The sequence below is a fragment of the Danio aesculapii genome, chromosome 16 (genome assembly GCF_903798145.1).
Source record: "Danio aesculapii chromosome 16, fDanAes4.1, whole genome shotgun sequence".
Classification (NCBI taxonomy): domain Eukaryota; kingdom Metazoa; phylum Chordata; class Actinopteri; order Cypriniformes; family Danionidae; genus Danio; species Danio aesculapii.
The window spans coordinates 39,276,448-39,299,748 of NC_079450.1; the positions used below are offsets into that span (position 1 = coordinate 39,276,448).

The following is a 23,301-nucleotide window of genomic DNA, read 5'->3' on the forward strand; positions in this document are numbered from 1 at the left end:
GTTGCTACCTCACAAACATCACTTTAGAGCTAGTATTTGAATGATTCTCTAGCGTAATATCTAAAGTGATGACTAAACAGGTTATTTTGCTCACATTTTAAGATTATAAGGCTGAACGGCATGAACTACCATCAGTCTAGAGACATTTCCCAGTATTTCTTTGCTGGAATTGGGAGATCAATAAAATTAACTACGAAAAGCAAAAAAAGGGCTTATTATGCAGTCTCTGTCACCATCTCTTGGATGGACAACATCAACCGTCTTTGCTCAGTATGACCGGCTGGTGGATGCCGATGCACTGTTTTATATATACGCATGACAAATTAATAATTATAAGTAGCACTATCCTTATAAATAAACCGCATAGATGCAATCTGAACAACTACAATTTCAACTAAAAAATCCTCTAAAGTACATTATGTTGTCCAACAGTTTCAATATTTGCAGAGCTGCTGTATAAGACAGTGGAGGGCTTGAACGTTAAAGTATACATTGTGGAGGAGGTGCATGTCCAAGTAGGCCACAGGGCTGGTATTCAAACTAACCAGTGGTTAGATGATGTAGACCATTGACCATTGATGTAGAGATTCATCTGCCACTGGAGTCTGTGCAGGAATTAGTCTTGTGCTCTTGACTTTTCGATGACCATGACAACAATCTGCTCTGCATACGGGCCAGATCCAAGATTATGTGAACCTTGGATAAAGAGAAATAGACAGTTTTTTTATAAGCAAAATATCCCTCAACTTGCTGGTGTATTCAAGTCACACTCAGTATAGAGGTCTAAAGTACAACTTCCCTCAAGTCTGATGCTGGACAGCACTATTTTTTTTTCTATTTTTTTCCCACTGTAAAAGCGTTATATAAATAAACAAGAATTAAATTCTCTGTCATCTTTTAATTAACTTAATGTAAAGACCGCAACTTTTATACACTGCAAAAAATAAAAATAAATGCTTTTCCTACTACTTTTTTTTGCCTTGTTTCTTGTCTAAATGTCTAAAAATTCTTAAATGAAGAAGCATTTACTAGACAAGCAAAACAAATTGTCTTGTTTTTTAGAAATAATATGTCAAAATTACAGTAAGATAGTTTTTCCCTAAAACAAGCTAAGTAATCTGCCAATGGGGCAAGCAAAATAATCTTATGTCATAAGGAAAAACAAGAACATTTTATTTACCCCATTGGCAGATTATTTTCCTTGTTTTAAGCAAAACCTCGCATAATTTTGGCATATAATTTTTTTAAACAATACAGTTTTGTTTGCAGGGCGAAGCAGTGGCGTAGTAGGTAGTGCTGTCGCCTCACAGCAAGAAGGTCGCTGGGTCGCTGGTTCGAGCCTCGGCTCAGTTGGCTGTGTGGAGTTTGCATGTTCTCGCGTGGGTTTCCTCCGGGTGCTCCGGTTTCCCCCACAGTCTAAAGACATGCAGAACAGGTGAATTGGGTAGGCTAAATTGTCCATAATGTATGTGTGAATGTGTGCATGTGTTTCCAAGTGATGGGTTGTGGCTGGAAGGGCATCATCTGCGTAAAACAAATGCTGGATGAGTTGGTGGTTCATTCTGCTGTTGCGACCCCAGATTAATAAAGGGACTAAGCCAAAAAGAAAATGAATGAGTGTTGTTTGCTTGTCAAGACAATGCTTCATGATTTAAGATTCTTTTAGATATGTGGACTAAAAAACAAGAAACAAGTAATCGAAAATATCTGTGTAAACAAAAAACAAATAGCAGGCACATAACAAAATAAATGTAAAAGATAACAAACAAGTTGCATCACACAATTAATTATGCAGTATTTTCAGCAGTTTTAATCTCCATAAGGTTCAATTTTGCAGGACAGAAATGGCATCTTTTCTCAAAAGGCTCCACAGTGGATACATTTAAAACCATTGTGTGGACTTCAATGTTGATAACCAACCTTTTGGGAAACTCTTAAACATTTTAATGTTTTAGAAGGCCACAGTGTTGCAAAAAAGACTAATTTAGCCTTAGCTGAAACTACTCCATTTGACTTGCTGAATTAATGAATAGGCATATTTTCAGCAGACTTTAAAAGAGAAAAATACATCATCCAAAATTTCACATTTATGCAGTTATGAACCAGCCGAGCGCATGCTCAATTGTGATGGCTATTTTCCTTCTCTATTTCAAGAATACATTGCCAAGTACCAACACTTTTGTACAGTGGCTGCAGTAGCATTTAAATAATTTTTTTGTTGAGCCCCATGTCATAGAAGCCCTGCATATCTCTGGAGAAAGCATCTATAGGGCTGCAGTAAGTTCAAAGTGGCGATTCCAGGAACTGTGGCCTGGAGATCACTCAGGAGAGGTGTAGCTTTCAGTGTCCCGCAGGGAAGGGCTGAAGGGTGGTGGAGTTCTCACTGCTCACTTTGCACCTCTTTCCTCGTGGACTCTCTCTCTTTCTTTCTCTCTCTGTCCTCTCGCTCAGTGTATCGCTCAAGCTGTTCACTCTGCCTTCTGAAAGATATTTGACTGTTTGCTTGTCCCACAAACTCTTTGCCTTTCTCCCTCACACTGTCTCTCTTTATTGTTGGGTCCGTCTGCCTGTCTCCTTTAAGCAAGTTACACTGGCTGAGATGGGAACTTCATAGTCATTCCGTTAAGTCACTTCATTAAAGTTAAACAAACAAGCCGCCAGAAGCTCTGAGAGGTAACACGATATTCAGCCCAGTATCATGAATTCAGATTATTCTTTGGGCTAAAGTGAGTTTTCACCACACATTTCTGCCAGTGCATAATAAAGAAACTGTGGCTGTCTGCAGATCGGTCCAAGAAAAACATTGTTTAGCAGGCCAGTGATTGTGTACTGACAGGCAGGAGTAGTTCCCTGGGAAAACTACGCCTGTAGGTAAATTGAACAGTTGGTGTGATGGAAAAATTGTGATGGTGCAGACAAGAGGAGAGATATTGTTGTTGCTCCCACACATTTTTGGAGATCTCCTGCTTATAAAAACCTCAGAAGAATTTATCGTCGGTGTAGCGTGAGGCCTTAAAGCTGACAAAACGAAAAATGTTCAGACGCCTGCGACTCTTAAGTACCCCACTTGAATCGTGGGGTCACACAAATTTTAATACCTCAGACAACCAGTGCGTGACCTCTAAACACAATCTCTTTCTTTCTAGATCTCTCCCTCTCTTCCCCCAGCTGCAGAGTTGAGGAGTATAGGTGGGAGGACGTTGCGGCTAAGCTTCCCTCGAGTACAGGCTGCAGAGCCAGCGGGAGCATCCGTCCCCTTCCTCTGTTGTTTTTGGCACAAAACACCATCCCCTCCCCTGCTCGTGCTCCCTCAGCCTACAACCCCCAACCTCTGCCTGTTACCCCAACGTCCCATATTCATCCTTGCACACAGCTGTAGCACTCTTAGTGACCCCGACTGTTATCACACACACCAACAAATACTCAAGTTTAAACAGATAGTCGAGAAGAATCCTTAAAATAAAGGTTTATAAAGAGTTTTTTCATTAAAGAACCATATTTGTTGCTACAAATTGCATTTAGTGAACAATTCTTCTAAAAATATTTTTCTTCCTGTACACTATATCTAAATTTCAACAGATATAATCATTGTAAAGTTGCAACCCAAGCTGTCTACACTGCATTTGTGATCTTAGAAAATCAAACTGTCAACTATTGTTGGCAAACCTGGAATATATCTGAAATAAAATGGGGCATTAGTTTACTCTTGGAGTTTGTTGTGCCACAGTAGCTTTGTTTACATGCACCAATTTCATCAATTCAAATGAATAAAATCTGATCACATATCTGTTTACATGTTCTCTAAACATGTGACTGTTGTAAATATTACTCAGAGTATGAGAGTAAGTTAAAAGTACTCGAGAGTAGTGAGTATTATGCTTTTAAAAGCTGATGCATTTATATGTAATTTCTAGATGTGTGTAAATGTAACATTCTGTAGTGCATTTAGTTATTGCCCTGCAGGCACACAATGTCATAAGATGTTAATATTAGGTTAGATTTAGTTTGTGGTGTCAGGTGACCAATTCAAGTCTAGCCAGCATCTAAGGATGACGTTATTTTGATGTCCAATAATGGCGTCAAATGACATTGATATTTGGTTGATTTTAGGTTGTTTTAGAAAGTGACCAAAATTCATCATCGAGCCAACATCTTAAACCAACATCATATTGATGTCAAATACTGACATTTCTTCGTCAGGTATGGCAACCAAAAACCAATGTCTGATATACGTCATAGTGGTAACATCCACACAATGACAAGGTGTAACATCATTAGATGTTGATTTTAGGTTGGACATTGACGTCAGCCTGACATTGAGTTCTGGCGTCAACCTGATTTTCATTTCCAAACAAAATGCAACATCCCCCATCATGTTGACGTCTTGTGTGTGCTGGGTGTTTAAGGTCATTTCAGTCATCATACAATAAACATCCATCATCTTTTCATCAATGACGTGCATCTAAACAGTCTCAGGGGCAACGCGTGTAAAAATTTTGGACATCTTCTTGGACATTTCAATGCTTCCAATCAGTTTTCTCCAATTATAAATCGCTCATGTCTTGATTCAATGCGATTTGATTGGACAGGAATCACAGGACTGGAAAAAATAGACAACAAAAAATAAACTAGTGACTGCAGGTTGAAGGAAAGTAGTGGAGTAAAAGTACTGATACAGCACTTGAAATGTAACAAGGGAAAGTAAAACAACACATTTTAAAAACTACTTAGTAAATTACAATTCCTGAGAAAAACAAAAATAAGTTCAGACAAGCATGTTTTTAAATTTTATAAATCTGAATACTATTTACCGTATGGCATACAAATAGGCTTTATGCATGCAGAGCCACACTTCACATCTGCATTTTTAAAGAAGGACCTTTCTATAGTGCACTACAAAACCCCAAAAAGTTAAGGTAACAAACCATTTGAGGAAACCGATTGCAACAAACCATTTGAGTAAAAAAAAACTAATCTATATGACTACTGTGAACATAATCCATTTGAGTAAATGAAGCAATTTAAGCACAGTAAAACCAGATAAATGAAGAGAATTCCAACCAACAAAGTACTGTGAAACCCAATAAGTTTAGGCAAGTCAAACCATTTGAGGAATCCGATTGCTAAAAAACTAATCTATATGAGTACTGTAAAATTACTCCATTTAAGTTGAAGTAATGAGGTATTTAATTAACTCGTTACCTTCAACACTGAGTTCAAAACTGTTGACAAATGAGTAGAATTAACTTTCAGTAAATTTTAAGTGAACTACACTCATTTTAATTGATAAAGTTGATTGTTGGGTTTTACAGTGTGTGTATTAGGCTTTAAAACTAATATCATCAGCAGCAAAAGTCATCACCTTTCAAATGCAGTGGAACAGATTACGTATATAGAAATCAATTTTGGTTGCAGCAAATGTGGTAGTAGGAGTAATACAGTGCATCCAGAAACGATTCATAGCACTTAATTTTTTTCTTAATTGTTGTAACTGTCTGATCCAAAAAGGTTACAAGTCATTATTTTCCTGAATTTTACAAACATAACTTCATAGTGAGGTGGCACTGACTGGATAGCACTCGCCTCACAGCAAGAAGTTCACTGGTTCAAGTTCCGGCTGGGCCAGTTGGCAGTTTGCATGTTCTCCCTGTGTTGGTGTGGGCTTTCTCCTGGTACTCCGGTGTCCACCACAGTCCAAAGACATGCACTATAGGTGAATTTAATAAACTAAATTGGCCGTAGTGTATGTGTGTGAATGTGAGAGTGTATTGGTGCTTCCCAGTACTGGGTTGCAGCTGGAAGGGCATCCGCTGTGTAAAACATATGCTGGATAAGTTGACGGTTCATTCCGCTTTGGTGACCCCCTATGAATAAAGAGACTAAGCTGAAGAAAAATTAATAAATGAATGAACTTCACAATGGCACATAAATTTGGCAAGTAAAAAACTCACGTAAAAGTATATTCACAACCTTTGCTCAGTACATTGTGGAGACATTTTGGCTCTAATTGCAGCTTCAGGTCTTTTTGAGTATGATGCTATAAGCACAAACATGTTTTGAGCAATTTCTCCCATTACTCTTTGCAGCTCTATCAGGTTGGATAGAAAGCAACTGTGGACAAACATTTCATCTCTCCAGAGATGTTCAATTAAGTTCAGGTTGGAGCTTTGGTTGAGCCACTCAAGGACATTCAAAGAGTTGTCTCATAACCACTCCTTGTTATTTTGGCTGTGTGCTTAGGTAATTGTTGAAAAATGAACTGTCTACCAATTTTGAGGTCCAAACTACTCTGGAGCAGGTTTTCATCGAGGATTTTTTCTGCACGTTGTTACATTCATGTTTACCTACTGTAGATCTTGACCATTTTCCCAGTTCCTGCCATTGAAAAACATCAGCCATGATGCTGCCACCACTATGCTTCACTATAGAGATGGTACTGGCCTGTTGATAGTCAGTGCCTGGTTTTGTACAGACAGAGTTCAAGAATATTGTTTCTCATGGACTGAAAGTCTTTCCAACAAACTCCAGAAAGGCACCACTCTACCATGACTTAGAATTCTGCAGAGATGGCTCTTAGAAGGTTCTCCTCTTTTCACAGAGAAATGCTGGAGCTCTTTTGTAGTGATCTTTAGGTTCTTGGTCACCTCCCTGACTAAGGGTGCACTCACACTATGCTATGCGAACCGTGCCTATGCACGGTTCCCAGTTCGTTTGACAAGTGTGAGTGCTCCGAATTGGGCCCAGTTCAGTTGGCACGCCCTGGCCCGGTTGAAAGAGGTGTGCCAGAGCGTGGTTCAGTTGGGCTATGGTGCGGAATGATTGTAGTGTGAGTGCAAAGTGCGCTTGAGCCCGAAACTGAAGACTTGACATTTCAACTGTGATAGTTTATTAAAGACACAAACCCCTTGCTCAAGGACTTTTATGATAATATTTGAGCGTCAAAAGTTGTGGGTCTGATCAGCAAAATATTTGACTGCGTCTCACTGCATCCCATACAACTAAAATGATATAACTAAAGCAATCTCTACTGTGCTGAGTGAGAGCACTTCTCTTCTTGTTACACTGAAGAGTTGTATCATCGCTGACCTAAGTGTGATCAGGTTCGGAATGTAAAGATGCAGTGTGAGTGCAGGCCATCAGCGGAGAGGGGAGGGGGACAATCGCACTTTGGCATGGTTAAAGGCAACTGTACTTAGTGAGAGTACGCCCTTAGGCAACCAGATCCACCTTCTTCCATTTAAGAATAATGAAGACCACTGTGGAGACTGATGGAGACCAATAAATATGTTGATTATAATGCATATACATTCAAATAAATTGAAATATATGGAATGCATATAATGTTAGCTTATTATTGTTCCCAAAGCAAAATCTATTTTAGTTTACAAATCTTCTAAACATTTGTCAATAGCTGTAGTTCAAACCACACAAATTTGTGATACTGTTTGTTGGAACTATGGTTTTGAGAAATGGTGAATTAATGACCTATGGCAGGAGTCATCAAACCTGTTCCTGGAGGACAAGTGACTTGCAGAGTTTAGCTCCAACCTGGCAGGTGTGTTAAAGCAATTTGAAGCTAAACTCAGCAGGCACACCGGCTCTCCAGAACCAAGATTGGTTGGCCCTGACCTATGGCATTAACATAGGAGTTTGCAACCATAGTTTGCTATCAATGAATTTTCAAAAAGAGAATACACCTCAGATCTGTTGAAATGTTTCTGCAATAATCTTGAATATATTTACTTTAGGCAGAATCAAGAACAGTGCAACATAACTTGCATCTGCTATTGTTGTCATTGTGACATAGATGCCATTTACTTTAGTGAAAAAATGTCGCTGTTAAAACTTAAGTACCATTACGTGTGTGTGTGTGTGTGTGTGTGTGTGTGTGTGTGTGTGTGTGTGTGTGTGTGTGTGTGTGTGTGTGTGTGTGTGTGTGGGTCTGGCATAACATACTGAGTAATGATTTGGACTGGTATGGAGAGACTTAGTGGCCCCAAGAACATTAAAACAATGGAACAGTGTCCAATCTAAAAACATAAAGCAGATTGTGAGGCTCAAACAGATTTATTGTATAAATATAAAATCAGCAGCTTTACAGAAATTTGACTGAAAATGCTTTTAAAATATGTGCTTTAAATGACTTGACTATGTAAACAATTTATACCTCAATCTATGTATACAATGGATATGTCTACAGTGTTTGCATTATGTGTGCAAAGCTATATGTCATACAAATAATGCTTTTATGAAAATTTCACAAATTTATTATAAAAGTTAAACACTGACAAACACATTTATTACCACATTCTTTTTTTATATACACCCACAACTTACATTACTTACTGTTACTCGTGCATTGTCATCGCACAATCATTTTGATTCTTGGTTAGTTGATATTTGTGGAGATAATGTAAGTATATTTTCCAATGTGCAATTACGCGAACTTGTTTTATTAATTTATAATGGTTGATGATACAGTTGAAGTCAGAATTATTAGCCCCCCCTCCCCCCAAATAATAGTTTTAATAATTCATTTCTAATAACTGATTTATCTTATCTTTGCCATGATGAGAGTAAACAATATTTGACTAGATATTTTTCAAGACACTTCTATACAGCTTAAAGTGACATCTAAAGGATTAAGTAGGTTAATTAGGTTAACTAGGCAGGATAAGGTAATTAGGCAAGTTATTGTATAATGATGGTTTGTTCTGTAGACTATCAAAAAAAATGTTTTTTAAAAAATTAAAAACTGCTTTTATTCTAGCCAAAATAAAACAAATAAGACTTTCTCCAGAAGAAGAAAAAATATTATCAGACATACTGTGAACATTTGTGAATAGAAAAAAAATGAAGGAGGGCTAATAATTCTTCAATATCTTCTTCAACTGCATATGTATATATTGTTGTATTGTTTCTAGGGTTGGGTACCGAAACCCAGTGCCAATATGTCACTGGTACCTATCTAACCGGTATGCACCAGACCAAATCAGCATATGAATTTTGGTGCCTAATTTTGGTGCCACCAGTGCTGGGGCAAGAATGTAAGAAGCATCAAGGGGGTACATCAAAGGCACACATAGGTCTCTAAACATTAAATTCTAAACAACTTTGAGGAATACGGACACCGTCGTTGATGTGACATTCCCCTCAACATGCATTATCGTAATCATCAAATTTTTTAAACTAACCATTTTAAAGTGTGGCTATATTTTACAAGCAAGGATTCTGACTCACCACCATGAAGCAGATGCTTTGCAAAAGTTGCCTGTTAGGGGGGAAACACAAAATTAATGAAACATTTGAGAGCATAGGGAATCAAATTAAAGGTATTGAATGCACAGTCTTTGACAGCTTGCGACATCTTCTGGCAGTTTTACTTAGTACGTTTACATGGACACCAATACTCCGATTTTAATATGATTAAGACAATAATCTGATCAAGAGTCTGCAATGTTAACAGCCACAGACACCTGCATCGCGAAATGCTGAGGTTATACTCTTTCCAATTGGAGTGCGGTATCAAATTCCATTAAAACAACACTCTTCCACCAGTCCTAACTTAATACTCACATCAATTACCCCACTTTGTCATGGGGGCATGAATGAATTTTTCCTGAATGAAAGTGAAATTGCCAAACTGCTGTTTAAGTCGAAAAATTTCAAATTAAACACCCAAAATTACATGAAACTCCAGAGAAAACGTGGATAGTCTGGTGAAGGAACATCCTTAACGGATCTATGTGATATAACACACTGTAAAAAAAATTCTGTAAAAATTACGGAAAAATACTGGCAGCTATGGTTGCCATAACTTTTTTGTAAAAAATACAGAATTTTTCTGTAAAATTGTTTTTACAAAAAAATGTTGTATTTTTAACAAGAGAAAATTTTATTCATTAACTGATGCAATGATCGTTTACAAACCTTTGAGTTAATTGTTTATATTTGCAGAAAGCAACTACGTTTTAATTGGCATTTACTGGCATTAAAATCAACATTTTAAATGTCATTTTGAGAACCATCGTACATCAGTTCACTACAAAAACTCTTTAAATAAAGTCATTAAATGCATTATTGTGTTCATGTGTGACTAATTAATACACAGACTTTCACTGCATTAGTAACTACACAGTCACATTTAAACAAAAGAAGATTCAGCATAACATCAGATTCTATCATTTCATCTTGGACTTGCACACAGATGCTAATATCCTCCACAATGGTGAAACAAAAATGTTTTACAGTATTTTGCTGTTGTTTTTCCTGACTTTACAAAAAAATACTGGCAGCTGTGGTTGCCAGTAATCTACTGTTTTTAACATTTTACATTCGTAAATTCAATCTACAGAATATTTCTGTTAAAATACACTCCACAGTCTGTATTTTTCATCGAACAAATTTAACCCCTCAAATCCCAGAGCAAAATCCTCACTAGTGTCCTCACTACAGAGGGTTGAACACTCAGACAGGGATGAAGTTAATGAGATAATTAAGTGTCTAATTAAATGAGGATTAATAATTATTGACGTACAAGTGTTAACAAGCAGAATCACTGAAGGAAAGAACAACAAGACCAAATAACACAAATTACAGCCAAAATCAAAGATGAAATCAACTGAGAATGAAACTAAATAAAGTAATAATTAATAAAAAATAATTACACAATAAAATTTTTATTTGTCAAGATCTCAGTAGAGATCATTAAACAACTCCACAAACATCAGGAGCTTCACTTATTACTGACCTTTGACTTTATTTCTGTCACATGAACAAAAGCTCTTAATGAAACTGTTGTTCATTTGAAGTCACCATGATGGAGGACTGAGCCTGCTTTAGTCGGGATCTTCAACTTCTTGATTTAAATCAGTTTAATGTGGTTGCAATAATTTATTGTGTTAATCACGCTAATTGCACAACATGAAAATCCCAAGCAAACATAAAATTAAGATTAGCTATCATATCAAAGCCACACTTGCATTCTTGTTAAATATAATTAAGTGTGAGAGTTGAAAACAATACATATATGGAACCAATGGAACTTCAACAATCAATGACAATTTACAGGTTTATTATCACCAGTCATTATGAGAACATTTGAACTAAGGCAGAATTTGAAAACACACAGATGTCAACAATTAGTCTTTGAATCGCAATAATGGTGACAAACAAAAAATAAAAATCAAATAAAAAAACAACCCAGAACAATACAAAACAATCCACTGAAATATTACACCCCAAAAACAAAATAAATTAAAGGCAAAGAAAGAAATGTTAAGAGCATAAAGCTGCATAATTTATTCATGCTGCAATGCACGCTGGGAGTTTTTTTTTGTACAACGCTGGCACCCAGCATGCATTGCAGCATGAATGAATTAAGCAGCTTTTTTTTTTTTTTTTAGCAACCATGGTTGAGGTTCATATCCTGATTCTTGATGTCTGTGTGTCTTAACAGACTTGCCAATCTGATAATATGTGCATAAAAGTTTTCATTGCTTGCCCTGCTGTAGCTGATGAGATTCAGAATCAGTTATTACAGCCAAAGAAACATTTAACTGAAAGTATAAATGGTTAAGAGCACAACTAATGCAGCATCTGATCTCCATGATGGTGAGGTCAAATCAAACATTTTCAATAAAAATATAAACCTCTGTTAATTATCAAATATTCTTGCAGATATGAGAGAATTGAATCAAACTGTAATCAGTGAAGCTGCTAATGCTGTTATTTAATGGAGTTGTTTAATTCTCTGTTTTAATTCAGTTGGTTTAGTGTGAGGCTGTGTCTGTAGTTTTATTTCTTGTTCTTTCCTTCAGTGATTGTGCTTGTTAACAGCAGGTGTTCATCAATTCACTTATTTGTGGTCATTCACTCTGTCTAGTGGACTAAACTAATTGACTAATTTAGGGACTAGTGAATGAGGGTGTATGGTGAGATTTCAGACGCTCTGATTACTTTCTCGAAAACAAAGGTTAGATCTGTTACAGTTATTTTCCGTATTTTGTACTGAAATGAGCCGTTAATCATTTAACACGTTTTCACTGTAGATTGTACAGGCTTTTACTGTTAAAATCACTGACATTCTTTACAGTGCATGTAAAACGGGATCATGAAAGAAACATTTAAAAAGCAACTCATGCAAACACCTTAATCATATTATTGATTAACTTATTCAGATTAAGGCAAATCATTAGGTTACTGTCCATGTAAACAAACCCCAACCATAAAAAAAATTGATGATAGCCTTTCCACAGCTTAGTAGAAAGCTAATGTAATGTTAATTGCATAATGTTAATTGCCCTTAATGTATACTTTAAACTTTAATTATTTTAATCAATAAAATGATATAAATATATATTTTTGAACAGGGGCTCTGTGTAAGCGTGCAACGTCAGTGTGTATTTGTCAAAATAGTCGAGAGACACGCCTGTTTCTCACCCCACGCGCGCATATAAAGAGCAGAAGCGGCGTGCAGGTTTTTGCCTTTTGCGTCTGCAGTGCGCAGCGGATTGGCAACTGTTCCGCAGATCAATATATTCCTGTCTGTTCTATCTAGTTACCTATCGGTCTATATAAATGTACTTTTTAAAATTTTCATCTGCACCAAGGCCTGCGGCAACTTCTTCCTATGCTGTATGCGTAACCTGCATTCTTTTACAAATTATTTACATCATAAAGAACTGTATGTGTCTCAAGCTCTATGAAGAGTGTCATTCATGTATTTTAAGATGCACTCGGTCAGAAGACAATCGCATGTGATATCATGACGTTTTGTTTTTGATTGTCAGCATGATTTAGGCTTATAGTTACAATAATAGGCTATTTATACAATATGATTATAATGATATTTATACATGACCAAACTAGTGTGCAACTTAAGCAAAACTAATACTATTTTTTACATTTAGTTTTGTAGTTCGGGCCCAAACAAATATTTGTTGTATTTTTTAATTAAGTTCATTTGATTGACTATATACAATCTTTAGCATATGTTTGATGTTTCATTGTTGAGTTAAACATTTTTTAATTTTTTTAATTTAACTTTATTTTGTTAATCAACATTATTTATGCGCATCAGCAAGCAGTTTTTTGTTATGTTCATTATTTAATAGAGGCTCCCTCAAAACACACAGGCACACACAAGAGGGACTTCCAGTGTGAATTATAATGTTATTATAATAAAAAATATTTAATATTTTTTAAGTTTTTAATTTGTCAACTCTCATCATTTCCTATATATGGCTTTTGTGCTTTTATAGAATGGGAATTGGTAAACATATTCAAGGGCGTGCACAGATGGGGAGCATTCTGATTGAATGTACTGCGTCGCTCTGTCCCAAAATGCCAGGGCCGATTTTTTTTGTCCCAGTCCAGCCCTGCTTTTGTAAAATAAAAAGTTATTCTAAAGTTATCCACCATAATCTTGTGGCTCAAAAGTATCGCTTCAGGCACAGTTTTGGCACAGGTACAGCTTTAAAAGTATCGATTTAGCAGCGGTATCGAAATAACCCCAAATGATACCCAACCCTTATTGTTTCAAACCCATAGTAAAGTTAGCATACGCAGCTTTTGTTTTACAAATTCTAAAAAATATCATGCGTACTGGAATTCATCACACTCACTCATTAATTAAATGTTTAAACGGTATCTCCTCAGCTATCTAAATGACATGACTGAGTGAATGACACTTAATGACTTAAGCATACATAAATACTCATTAATATTCATGAGAGGAGTCATGTTATGATTATAAATGTGTCAATCTTATGAACACCCCAAATAAAATACAGTATATGTGCAAAAAGCATTTCCATCTAAGGAAAAAATCGTCACCTCCTGATAAACTGGCACCAAATATCAAAAAGAAAAATGGAATCCGCGGTGGTAGGATAAACTGCATGTGTCTTTTTTATTTAATAAGTTACTTGCGCCTCAGAAGACAATGCTTCAAGATAATGTTTCTTTTATTATTATTATTGTGGTAACATTTTTTTTTTTGCACATTGTAAATCTTATTTACAACTGTTGTATTTATTTGTTGCGCTGATGATTCAAAAGCTGTGCAGGAAACTTCTAGGCTACCCACTGAGGTAATAGCATGACTTATCTTCCCTCTTGGCCTCTTTTTATCCTGTCATTGTGAAAATTTATTCGTATGTAATATTTTTAAACTGCTTGCTCAACAACTGATTTTGGCTTGGTTGGCTTGAGTCTCATTAGTCCATCAAGAAGAAAACTATAACTCTATAATTTATAATGCTCAAAATCACCATGTGTCCCTTCTCTGCTGGCAATCAAGCCACAACCAGACCAGCACAGTCATCCATACTGAAAGCACTCATTCATAGTCCAGTCTTCAGATCCAGACAGGCTAGATCTGTTTATATTCATCCTCACCTCTCTAATCTTCACCCGTATCCTCTCTCTTTTGTGGGCCAGACAGAGCCTATCAGCGGCCGATATGATGTCTGGAGTCTGCCTCTCGTCATGACGTTAGTTCACCGAAGACCTTAATATAATGAGAAAAACTGCTTTCCAAGCCCCTCCAAAGAAGAGCTCTCTTTATTGCCCAAAAATGTTAAATACCATGAGTCTCACTGTTCAGTTATGAGTCTATCTAAGTCTGTGCCATCCAGAAATACAGCCATCAGTTTAGCTGCTAACTATCTATAGTTTCTCAGGGTTGTGTTTCCCAAAACCATGGTTTTGCATTGATTTTTTTTACATCATTTTTTATTGTTAGCAACATAGTTAAGCAGTTGTGTGATTCCTGAATCCATCATTGCAACAAGCATTTTCAAACATCAAACAGCATCACTAACCGGTGTAGCTGAACTAGAACCCTCAACCTGTGATTTAAAGCACAATTTTCTTGTAAAGAGGTGGCATGGTGGCTCAGTGGTTAGCACTGTCATCTCACAGCAAGATGGTCACCGGTTTGAGTCCCAGCTGGGCCAGTTGGCATTTCTGTGTGAAGTTTGCACGGTCTTCCTGTGTTTGTGTGAGTTTCCTGCAGGTGCTCCGGTTTCCCCCAAAGTACAAAGACATGCAGTATACAGGTAGGTGAATTGGGTAAACAAAATTGGCCTTAGTGTTCCAATGTGTGTGTGAGTGTGAGAGTGTATGGGTGTTTTCAAGTACTGGGTTGCAACTGGAAGGGCATCTGCTGTGTAAAACATATGTCAGAATTGTTGGCAGTTCATTCCACTGACTCCAGATAAATGAGGGACTAAGTTGAAGGAAAGTGTTCCTCGTGATTTTTATTTATTTATTTATTTTAAAAAAAATAAAAAAATTAAAGAAACGCATATTTCAATTTTGGTTCTTGCTAAACATTTTTAACAAATTGGAACAGTAAAGCATTTACCACTTTGTAATGTTGCCATTCCTTTTCACAACACTTAAAAATGTTTTGTAACTGGAGACACCAAGTGATGAAGTGTTTCATTGATCTCATGAATTGGTCTCATTTTACCTGCAAACAAGTCTTAACAAGTGCAACAGTATAGGGTCTTCCTTGTCACATTTTGCGCTTCAAAATGCACCACACATTCTCTATTAGAGATATGTCGGGACTGCAGACAGGCCAGTCAAGTACCTGTCTCCTCTTCCTCTGCAGCCTTCAGTAGTTTGCATTGTCTTGTTAAAATATGCATGGGAGTCCCTGGAAAAGAAGTGCCAAATGCATTTTTAGTGTTAATAGTGCCATCACAGTAGTGTAAGTTACCTTAGCCAAGGGTACCGACCCAATCCCATACCATGCCAGAACCTGGTTTTTGGACTTTGCTAGTGAAAGTCTGGATGATCTTTTTTGTCTTTGGTCCAGAACACACGGCATACATTTCTCCCAAATAATACTTGAGATACTGATTCATCTGACCACAGTACACATTTCCACTTTGTGATGGTCCATCCCAGATGCCTTCGAACCAAGAGAAGTCGATGTCGCTTCTGGACACTGTTAGCATAGTGCTTTCTTTTGGTACAGTACAGTTTTAACTGACATTTCTGGATGTAACTATGTATTGTGGTCCTTGACAAACATCTGGAAAAGTAGCCTTGAGCCCATGTGGTGATATGGCTCATAGATGAATGACGATTCTTTATGCAGTGCTACTTGAGGAATAGAAAATTACGGTTGATCAACTTATGCTTGTGCATGTCCATTATGCACTGAAATTTCTCCAGATTCCTTGATTCTTTTAATTATGCTATGCACTGTTGAAGGTGAAATGTCTAAACGTCTTCCTATCTTTCTTTGAGGAATCCTCAGACCATCTTTACTCCTAAAGAACTAGACCTTGCTTGGCTGCTGCTTTTGTACAAAATCATAATTACAATCACCTGCTGTCATCACCTGTTTCAAATCACATCATTATTATACCAATTGACCTAATTGCTAGCCCTAAACATGTATTGTTCTCTAATGAGTCTTCTCTGATGTGTTTTTCTCAACTTCCGAGAGAGTTACAGTGTGGAGAAGCAATAAAGAAGTGTACCACCCACCCTGTTGCATGCCCAAAGTTATGCATGGGCATGGATCAGTGATAGTTTGGCCTGCAAATGGCATTCCCTAGGCCCAATACTTGTGCTAGATTGCTGCGTCACTGCCAAGGACTACCAATACTGGAGGACCATGTGCACCCAATGATTCAAACATTGTATCCTGATGGCAGTGCCATATATCAGGATGATAATGCACCAATGCACATTGCAAGACTGAGTGGTTTGTTGAACATGAAAGTGAAAGTTGAACATCTATCCGTGGTCTGCACATTCACCAGATATAAATATTATTGAGCTACTTTGGGGTGTTTTGGAGGAGTGAGTTAGGATACATTGTCTCCACCAGCATCACGTAGTAACCTGGCCACTATTCTTTAAGAAGAATGGCTCAAAATTCCTCTGGCCACTGTGCAGGACTTCTGTCATTTCTAGGACGAATTGATGCGTTATTGTAATGTAATGCAAAGTAATGTAATGTGTATTTATATAGTGCATTTATTTTGTATGGGCATGCACCCAAAGCGCTTCACAGTCATGAGGGGGGGTCTCTCCACACCACCACAAGTGTGCAGCATCCACTTGGGTGATGCGACGACAGCGACAGGACAACGGCGCCAGTGCACTCATGATTGGGACGCCATGATCGTAAGGGGCAATTGAGGGACTTTGGCCAGGACACTGGGGCTACACCCCTACTCTTTACAAGAATGCCATGGGATTTTTTTTATTGACCACAGTGAGTCAAGACCTTGGTTTAAAATCTCATCCACTGACAATGTAGTGTCCTCTTCACTTTTACTGGGACATTAGGGCTCACACAGACCACAGGTTGAGCGCCCCCTGCTGGCCTCTCTAACACCACTTTCAACAGCAACTTAGTTTTTAGATACAGCTATTGGTTCAAAAAGGAGGCCCTACACCAGGGATGTCTAACTCAATTCCTGGAAGGCCGCAGCCCTGCAAAGTTTAGTTCCAACCCTCATCCAACACACTGAAGCTGCGGTCACACTGGGCTTTGTGTGTGCGAAATTCTGTCATATAGCGCTGCGAAAAAGGGCGGGATAAAACAAGATGATTAGACATTTTAAAAACGCCAGCGATTGCTCCATGTTTTAAATTTCTGTCCAGAGAGGTCCTGTTTTGATCCTTGATTGGTCTCATGCAGTCAAGTGATGCGATTTCACAGGTCAGAGGTTACCAAAGTTGAACTTTGCACTGCAGCGAACTGCGAAACTTAACGCATGACCCCGCGTTTCCGGTCTGACGCATCTGCGTGCGTATGAATGGAAGTCTATGGGAAGAAAAGTCAAGTGTGACCGCAGCTTTACCTGTAGGTTTCAAACAAGACTCAATTAGTTTGATCAGGTATGTTTAATTAGGGTTGGAACTAAACTGTGCAGGGCTGCGGCCCTCCAGGAATTGAGTTTGACATCTCTGCCCTACACCATTCATTCATTCATTTTCTTGTCGGCTTAGTCCCTTTATTAATACAGGAGCACCTGGAGGAAACCCTCGGGAACACAGGGAGAACCTGCAAACTCCACACAGAAATATCAACTGGCCCAGCCAGGACTTGAACTAGCGACCTTCTTGCTCTGAGGTGACAGAGCTAACCACTGAGCCATTGTGCCACCCTTCAATTATTTAAATATTTAAAAATATTTTTTATATTAATAATTAAGAGATTTAATTGCTAAATAATTAGTAAATGATTCAGACAAGCTCTTGTTTGGATTAAATCAATATCATGAGCGACATCCAGTACATTATTTTCAACTCCGATACTGTACCTATGCTTTAAATCAGTGATTCCCAACCTTTTTTTTTGCCTGGGACCCTCTTTTACCCCAGAAAATATTCTAAGGCACTCCTCCACATTGTCACATCCCCGGCTCGTTCCTGCTGCTCCAATCCTTATTCTCCCTCACCATCTCGTTCCCTCAGCTCTAATCACCGCTCTTCTTCACCAGCTACCTCTCATCACACCCGAGCACATTTACCTGATTACTAATTACATCCACCTGCAACAGCAATCCCAGTCACCTATAAAGACTCCTCAATTCCAGCCATTCAATGGCTTGAATCAAAGTTACATGGTTCACCTCATCCTCTCCCTTGCTTGCCTCTTTCTGTGCATGGTTTCCTTCTCCTGTGGACATTTCTCCTTACCTGTGGATGCACATGCTTTATTCAGGGAAGTGACTTTGTACTCCGATGGTTCTATGAAGATTTGTGTTTACATTGTGAACTACTTACAAGATTGCTCTCCATCCATGAATATCACTTATCTGCCTACTCCTGTTGAACTATCCACATTGTTGAATAAATTGACGAAAAGAGTTGATCATCCTTGTCTTCATTGTGTGATTGTGACACACATAATTTGCAGTTAGGATGACAAAATGCACTGTGGCTGGGTCAGAGACACTTTACTTAATTAAAAAGGAATAAAACCATAGTTCAGGTAACTATATATCTTGGTATTATGTGTTTCCAGTATTGTTAGTGCTGTGACCCATTTGGGTCCAGTATGCATGGGTCATTACTATCTCCCCCCCACCCCCTCTGGTTCTGGGAAGGTTTATCTTTAAGATGTGACCAGTTCTTGTCAAAATCAATTGCATTCATAATTGAAAAAAAAAAAGTACTGCAGTTATATTAACCACATCGAAATTACAATGTCTTATAGAATATTACTTGTGCCTCACAGAAATGAATGGATGCTTTTTTTCAGTGGACTAAGAATGTAAGTTTCCCTAAAACTAGAAAAGAATTTTAAAAAATCTGCATAATGTGAGGTTAAAAAAGGTTGGGGTTAATTAACCCAGTGTTCAGGTTATGCGTGATGGTAATTTAAGCTTTGTAGAGTAACCGAAGGTTTGTACTGCAACATTACCTAACTGCATCCAAAAAAAATTTTGTACAAAAAATATATGTAAATTAGCTTAAAAGTCAATCAGTTAAAATAGAAGTTTAACAATTCATTCTTGACACTCAAGAACAAACCGTACTGTTTTTTTTTTTTTTTTTTATGTATTTCCTTGAGTGGAACTCCCTATAGTGGCCCTTCAACATTGTTGAATAAATGTTGTATGCTGAAAATGAGCATAGTTCGGTCAAGTCAAATATGCAATCATACACTGCTGATGGCTTGTTTCAGCACATGATGGGAGTAAAGGCCCAAAGAGACCAGGCTTTTGCTCTTCACAGGCCATCTAATAAATGATTATGCAGTCATTGGAGCCTTCAGTGATGTGCTCTGGCTGTAGTGCAGTGCTGGATCTGGCCTTGCAGCAGGAGGAGCTGTAAAATATCAGATTCTTGGACTTCTCTATACTTGAGTCAGAGCGTGAATCATCATCACATACTTAGTGCAAGTCAAAATCCTCACTCACTCAGCAGTCTTGCGCAGGGAAATCGATTATATGCCATGTGTGTGGTGTTAGATGTATAATGTGAATCCAGGATTTGTCTTTTAAGAGACCCGGGGAGCTGAAACAGGACTGCACAAAAATTGGACTGAAATCGAACCAAAATCCCCTAACATGTTTATCAATCCCCCACCCTGTCTGCACAATTGTGCAACAACTTTCAATTATGTAAGAGGTGAATACTGGACATTACTGAGATTTATGTCTTTTTAGAAGGGCTGCGACCCAAGTGTTATTAGGTTATCCTCTGGTCGCTGAAAGACCTGCAGATAGACTATGGGTGTTGTATTTTGTAATGTTGTCCCTGGATTTGAACATGAAGTATCACAAATGGAAGATAATAGTTTTGTTTTTACTTTTGAGCATTAGTCTTGAGCTGTAAACAGGGGAAAAGGCATTGGGCACCTGCCAGTCTTTTAGATTAGTCTGTATTTCTAATGGATTTTAAGACAATTTCCTTCATTTAATTTTGTGAACTGAATTCAAACATTCAACTTGTGAATTTAGAATGAACAAACTACAGTACTTCAACCAGAACATCACGACCCCTGGTGGAGAACTTTTACCAGTTCACTTTATATAAACAAGACTATAAATTTGCTAATATTTAGTCAGTGTTACAATAGGCTGTATATTATTTGCTGAAAATATGTGGTTATTGATGATGTAAACTTTACATATGTTGAATGTATGTTCTGTGTTTTGTACAAAATTTTTATCCCAGTAGACAGATTGACACTCTGGATTAATTAATTACTGAAAATTACAAAACATAAATCTTATTGAACTACTAATATGTTGAAATTTACTGTTTATAGTATATATATATATATATATATATATATATATATATATATTTTTTTTTTATTTAATTTTTTTTTTAATTACTGATTGTTTTTTTTTTTTTTTTTTTTTTTTTAATTTAATTTTTTTTTTATTACTGATTGTTTCATCTCACGAAACCTTACATTTGTTCAAGAATCACAATGGCTACAACAATTTCTCTCTCTCTCCCTCTCACTCACTCACTCACACACACACACACACACGCACACACACACACACACACACACACACACACATAACATCAATATATATAAATAAGTTATTCAAAAACTATGTTGTAGCCATTGTGATTTTTGTTCACATAAAATATTTCGTGAGATGAAATAATCAATAAGTCATTTAAGTGAAAGTTATAATTACAGGAAATACCGAGTTGATTCCAAAGTGCGCCAGCTGTACATTGTTTTAAAACCGAATCAAAGCACAACGAATCCTTTCAGTTGTTGAGCATGCAATCTCTGTTTTTCTGTTCATCAAAAAACTGTCAGACTTGTCAAGGAAAATATCTTGAGTTTAAAAGAAGAGTTTCTCCCACCCTCCTTCTCGCGTCTTAAGCCTTCTTGGCCAATCATCTCTCTCCTCTCAAACACTTTACCAGACTATAAGAGCTCCCTAACTTTTTTCCTTTCAGCCTAACGCAAAGTTGCTTGGAATCAGGGATACCTAGTGATCTCCTCCAGAACACGAAACGTACGTGTGGAATTGTATTTCACCCTGATGCAGGAATAACGTACTTATTCGCACGCGCTTCCAGCAGAGACCTGAGCGAGATGCCCGAAGAGCCCGCGCGAGACTCCTCCAGCTCCCCCGTGTCTCCCGCGGACAGCCTCAGCAACAGCGACGGAGAGCCCGACAGGCCACCGAAAAGGTGCGCGAGGAAAAGACGGTCGAGCAAGAAAAACGGGGAGGATTCCGATAGCTCGACCCTTGGGAAAAGGGGGAAAAAGTCTAGCAACAGCAGCAACAGCCCTCAGTCTTTCGAGGAACTGCAGACGCAGCGCGTGATGGCGAACGTGCGCGAGCGACAGAGGACGCAGTCGCTCAACGAAGCGTTTGCGGCTTTACGCAAAATCATCCCCACTTTACCTTCCGATAAACTGAGCAAAATACAGACGCTGAAACTCGCCGCCAGGTACATCGATTTTCTCTGTCAGGTTCTACAGAGTGACGAGCTGGACTCCAAGATGGCAAGTTGTAGTTATGTTGCTCACGAGCGTTTGAGCTACGCGTTCTCGGTTTGGAGGATGGAGGGCGCTTGGTCCATGTCTGCATCTCACTAGTGTGCAGGGAAACTTTTTCTTGTTTTGTTTTTAAATGGTACGCTTTCACAAAATTGTCTGGTTTTTAATGCTGCAACTTTGTAAACTATTAAGCACATTTGCTTAATTCTCCAAGTTTAAGAACAGGTTGTAAAGCCAACAACTGTTCCATGTAATTCAGGGCTGAATTTGTTTACTATCAGTATGTTTTTTTACACACTGCTTCTCTGTTTAATGATAGTAAAAGCGCAAAGAAATATTTAAGATTGGCCCAAATGTAGCTTTACAAAAGGAGTTGCTAATCAGCTATTGCATGTAATGCAACTGAGTTTGTTTACTACCACTACGGCCTGTTGTAGTATAGCTACATTTTTCACAATCGCATTTTATTATTTTCTCAGAATAAAAACTATTTTTAAATAATGTTTTGCCTATAGCAAACATTAAATCATGCTATTATTCGCAGGTGAAACCGTGAGCTGGGAAAACATGAGGACCAATGCTAGATTCCTTCATAATCTTGGAGAAAACGGCAAATGTTCCAACAGAGGTCATGGCTATTACCGAGAGAAGGCCACGGACAACGAATTGTTGCGCGTGCGCTTCATATGGACTTCCTCGCGAGTCTTATTATTGACGACGAATGTTGGAAATGTGTGCATATGCATGTTTTTTTTTTTTTTGTAAGACTTAGACGTGCATAACTTTCTTGGAGAAAGTGAAATTGCATTACAAGGACTGTCGATAAGAAAATGGGAAATGAAGCCTCTTGTTCGAATCCTGTGCAAAAACAAAGTTTAAGTACAATTCTATTTATTTATTGATGACACACTTTTTAAAATGAAGGCAAATGTATCAAATGTGTTAAAATGCATTATTATTTTTTATTACCTTTGTAAATAAATGTGTATTTCTGTAATAAAAATGAAAAACTTTAAGAGATATTTCAAGTAAATATATCAAAATTCATTTACTTCATTTGTGTTTCAATTCTGGAGAATTTTGGAAACAGCGAAGAGGGAAATGCAATAAATTGATGTTATTATTCTTTTAGTCGTTTGGGTATTGCAATTCATTTAGTTATGCTTTGAGGTATGATTTATTAAAAATATCACATGAGATGTTTAACATTACAATTGGGCTACAAAAATAAGAGACAAAATATATAGCCTAATGAAAATATAATACAATTAAAATAATGACAATATGGTAGCCTATATAATTGTATTGCCTTAAAAATGGGATTTTAACAATTC

At 37.5% G+C, this 23,301-nt stretch overlaps 1 protein-coding gene across 3 annotated transcripts; it reads left to right on the top strand.

The window, feature by feature from the left end:
- Positions 1–21,381: 21,381 nt before the first annotated feature.
- On the top strand, positions 21,382–22,985 carry twist1b (twist family bHLH transcription factor 1b). Of its 3 annotated transcripts, none has more exons than XM_056475214.1 (2): positions 21,382–22,103; positions 22,512–22,985. In XM_056475214.1, the coding sequence occupies exon 1, from the start codon at positions 21,557–21,559 to the stop codon at positions 22,064–22,066; it is 510 nt and encodes a 169-aa protein (XP_056331189.1). In that variant the 5' UTR covers positions 21,382–21,556; the 3' UTR covers positions 22,067–22,103; positions 22,512–22,985. The 3 variants fall into 3 exon arrangements, with proteins under 3 accessions (XP_056331189.1, XP_056331190.1, XP_056331191.1); XM_056475215.1 differs by having other exon boundaries at positions 21,382–21,973; XM_056475216.1 differs by having other exon boundaries at positions 21,382–21,918.
- Positions 22,986–23,301: the final 316 nt, after the last annotated feature.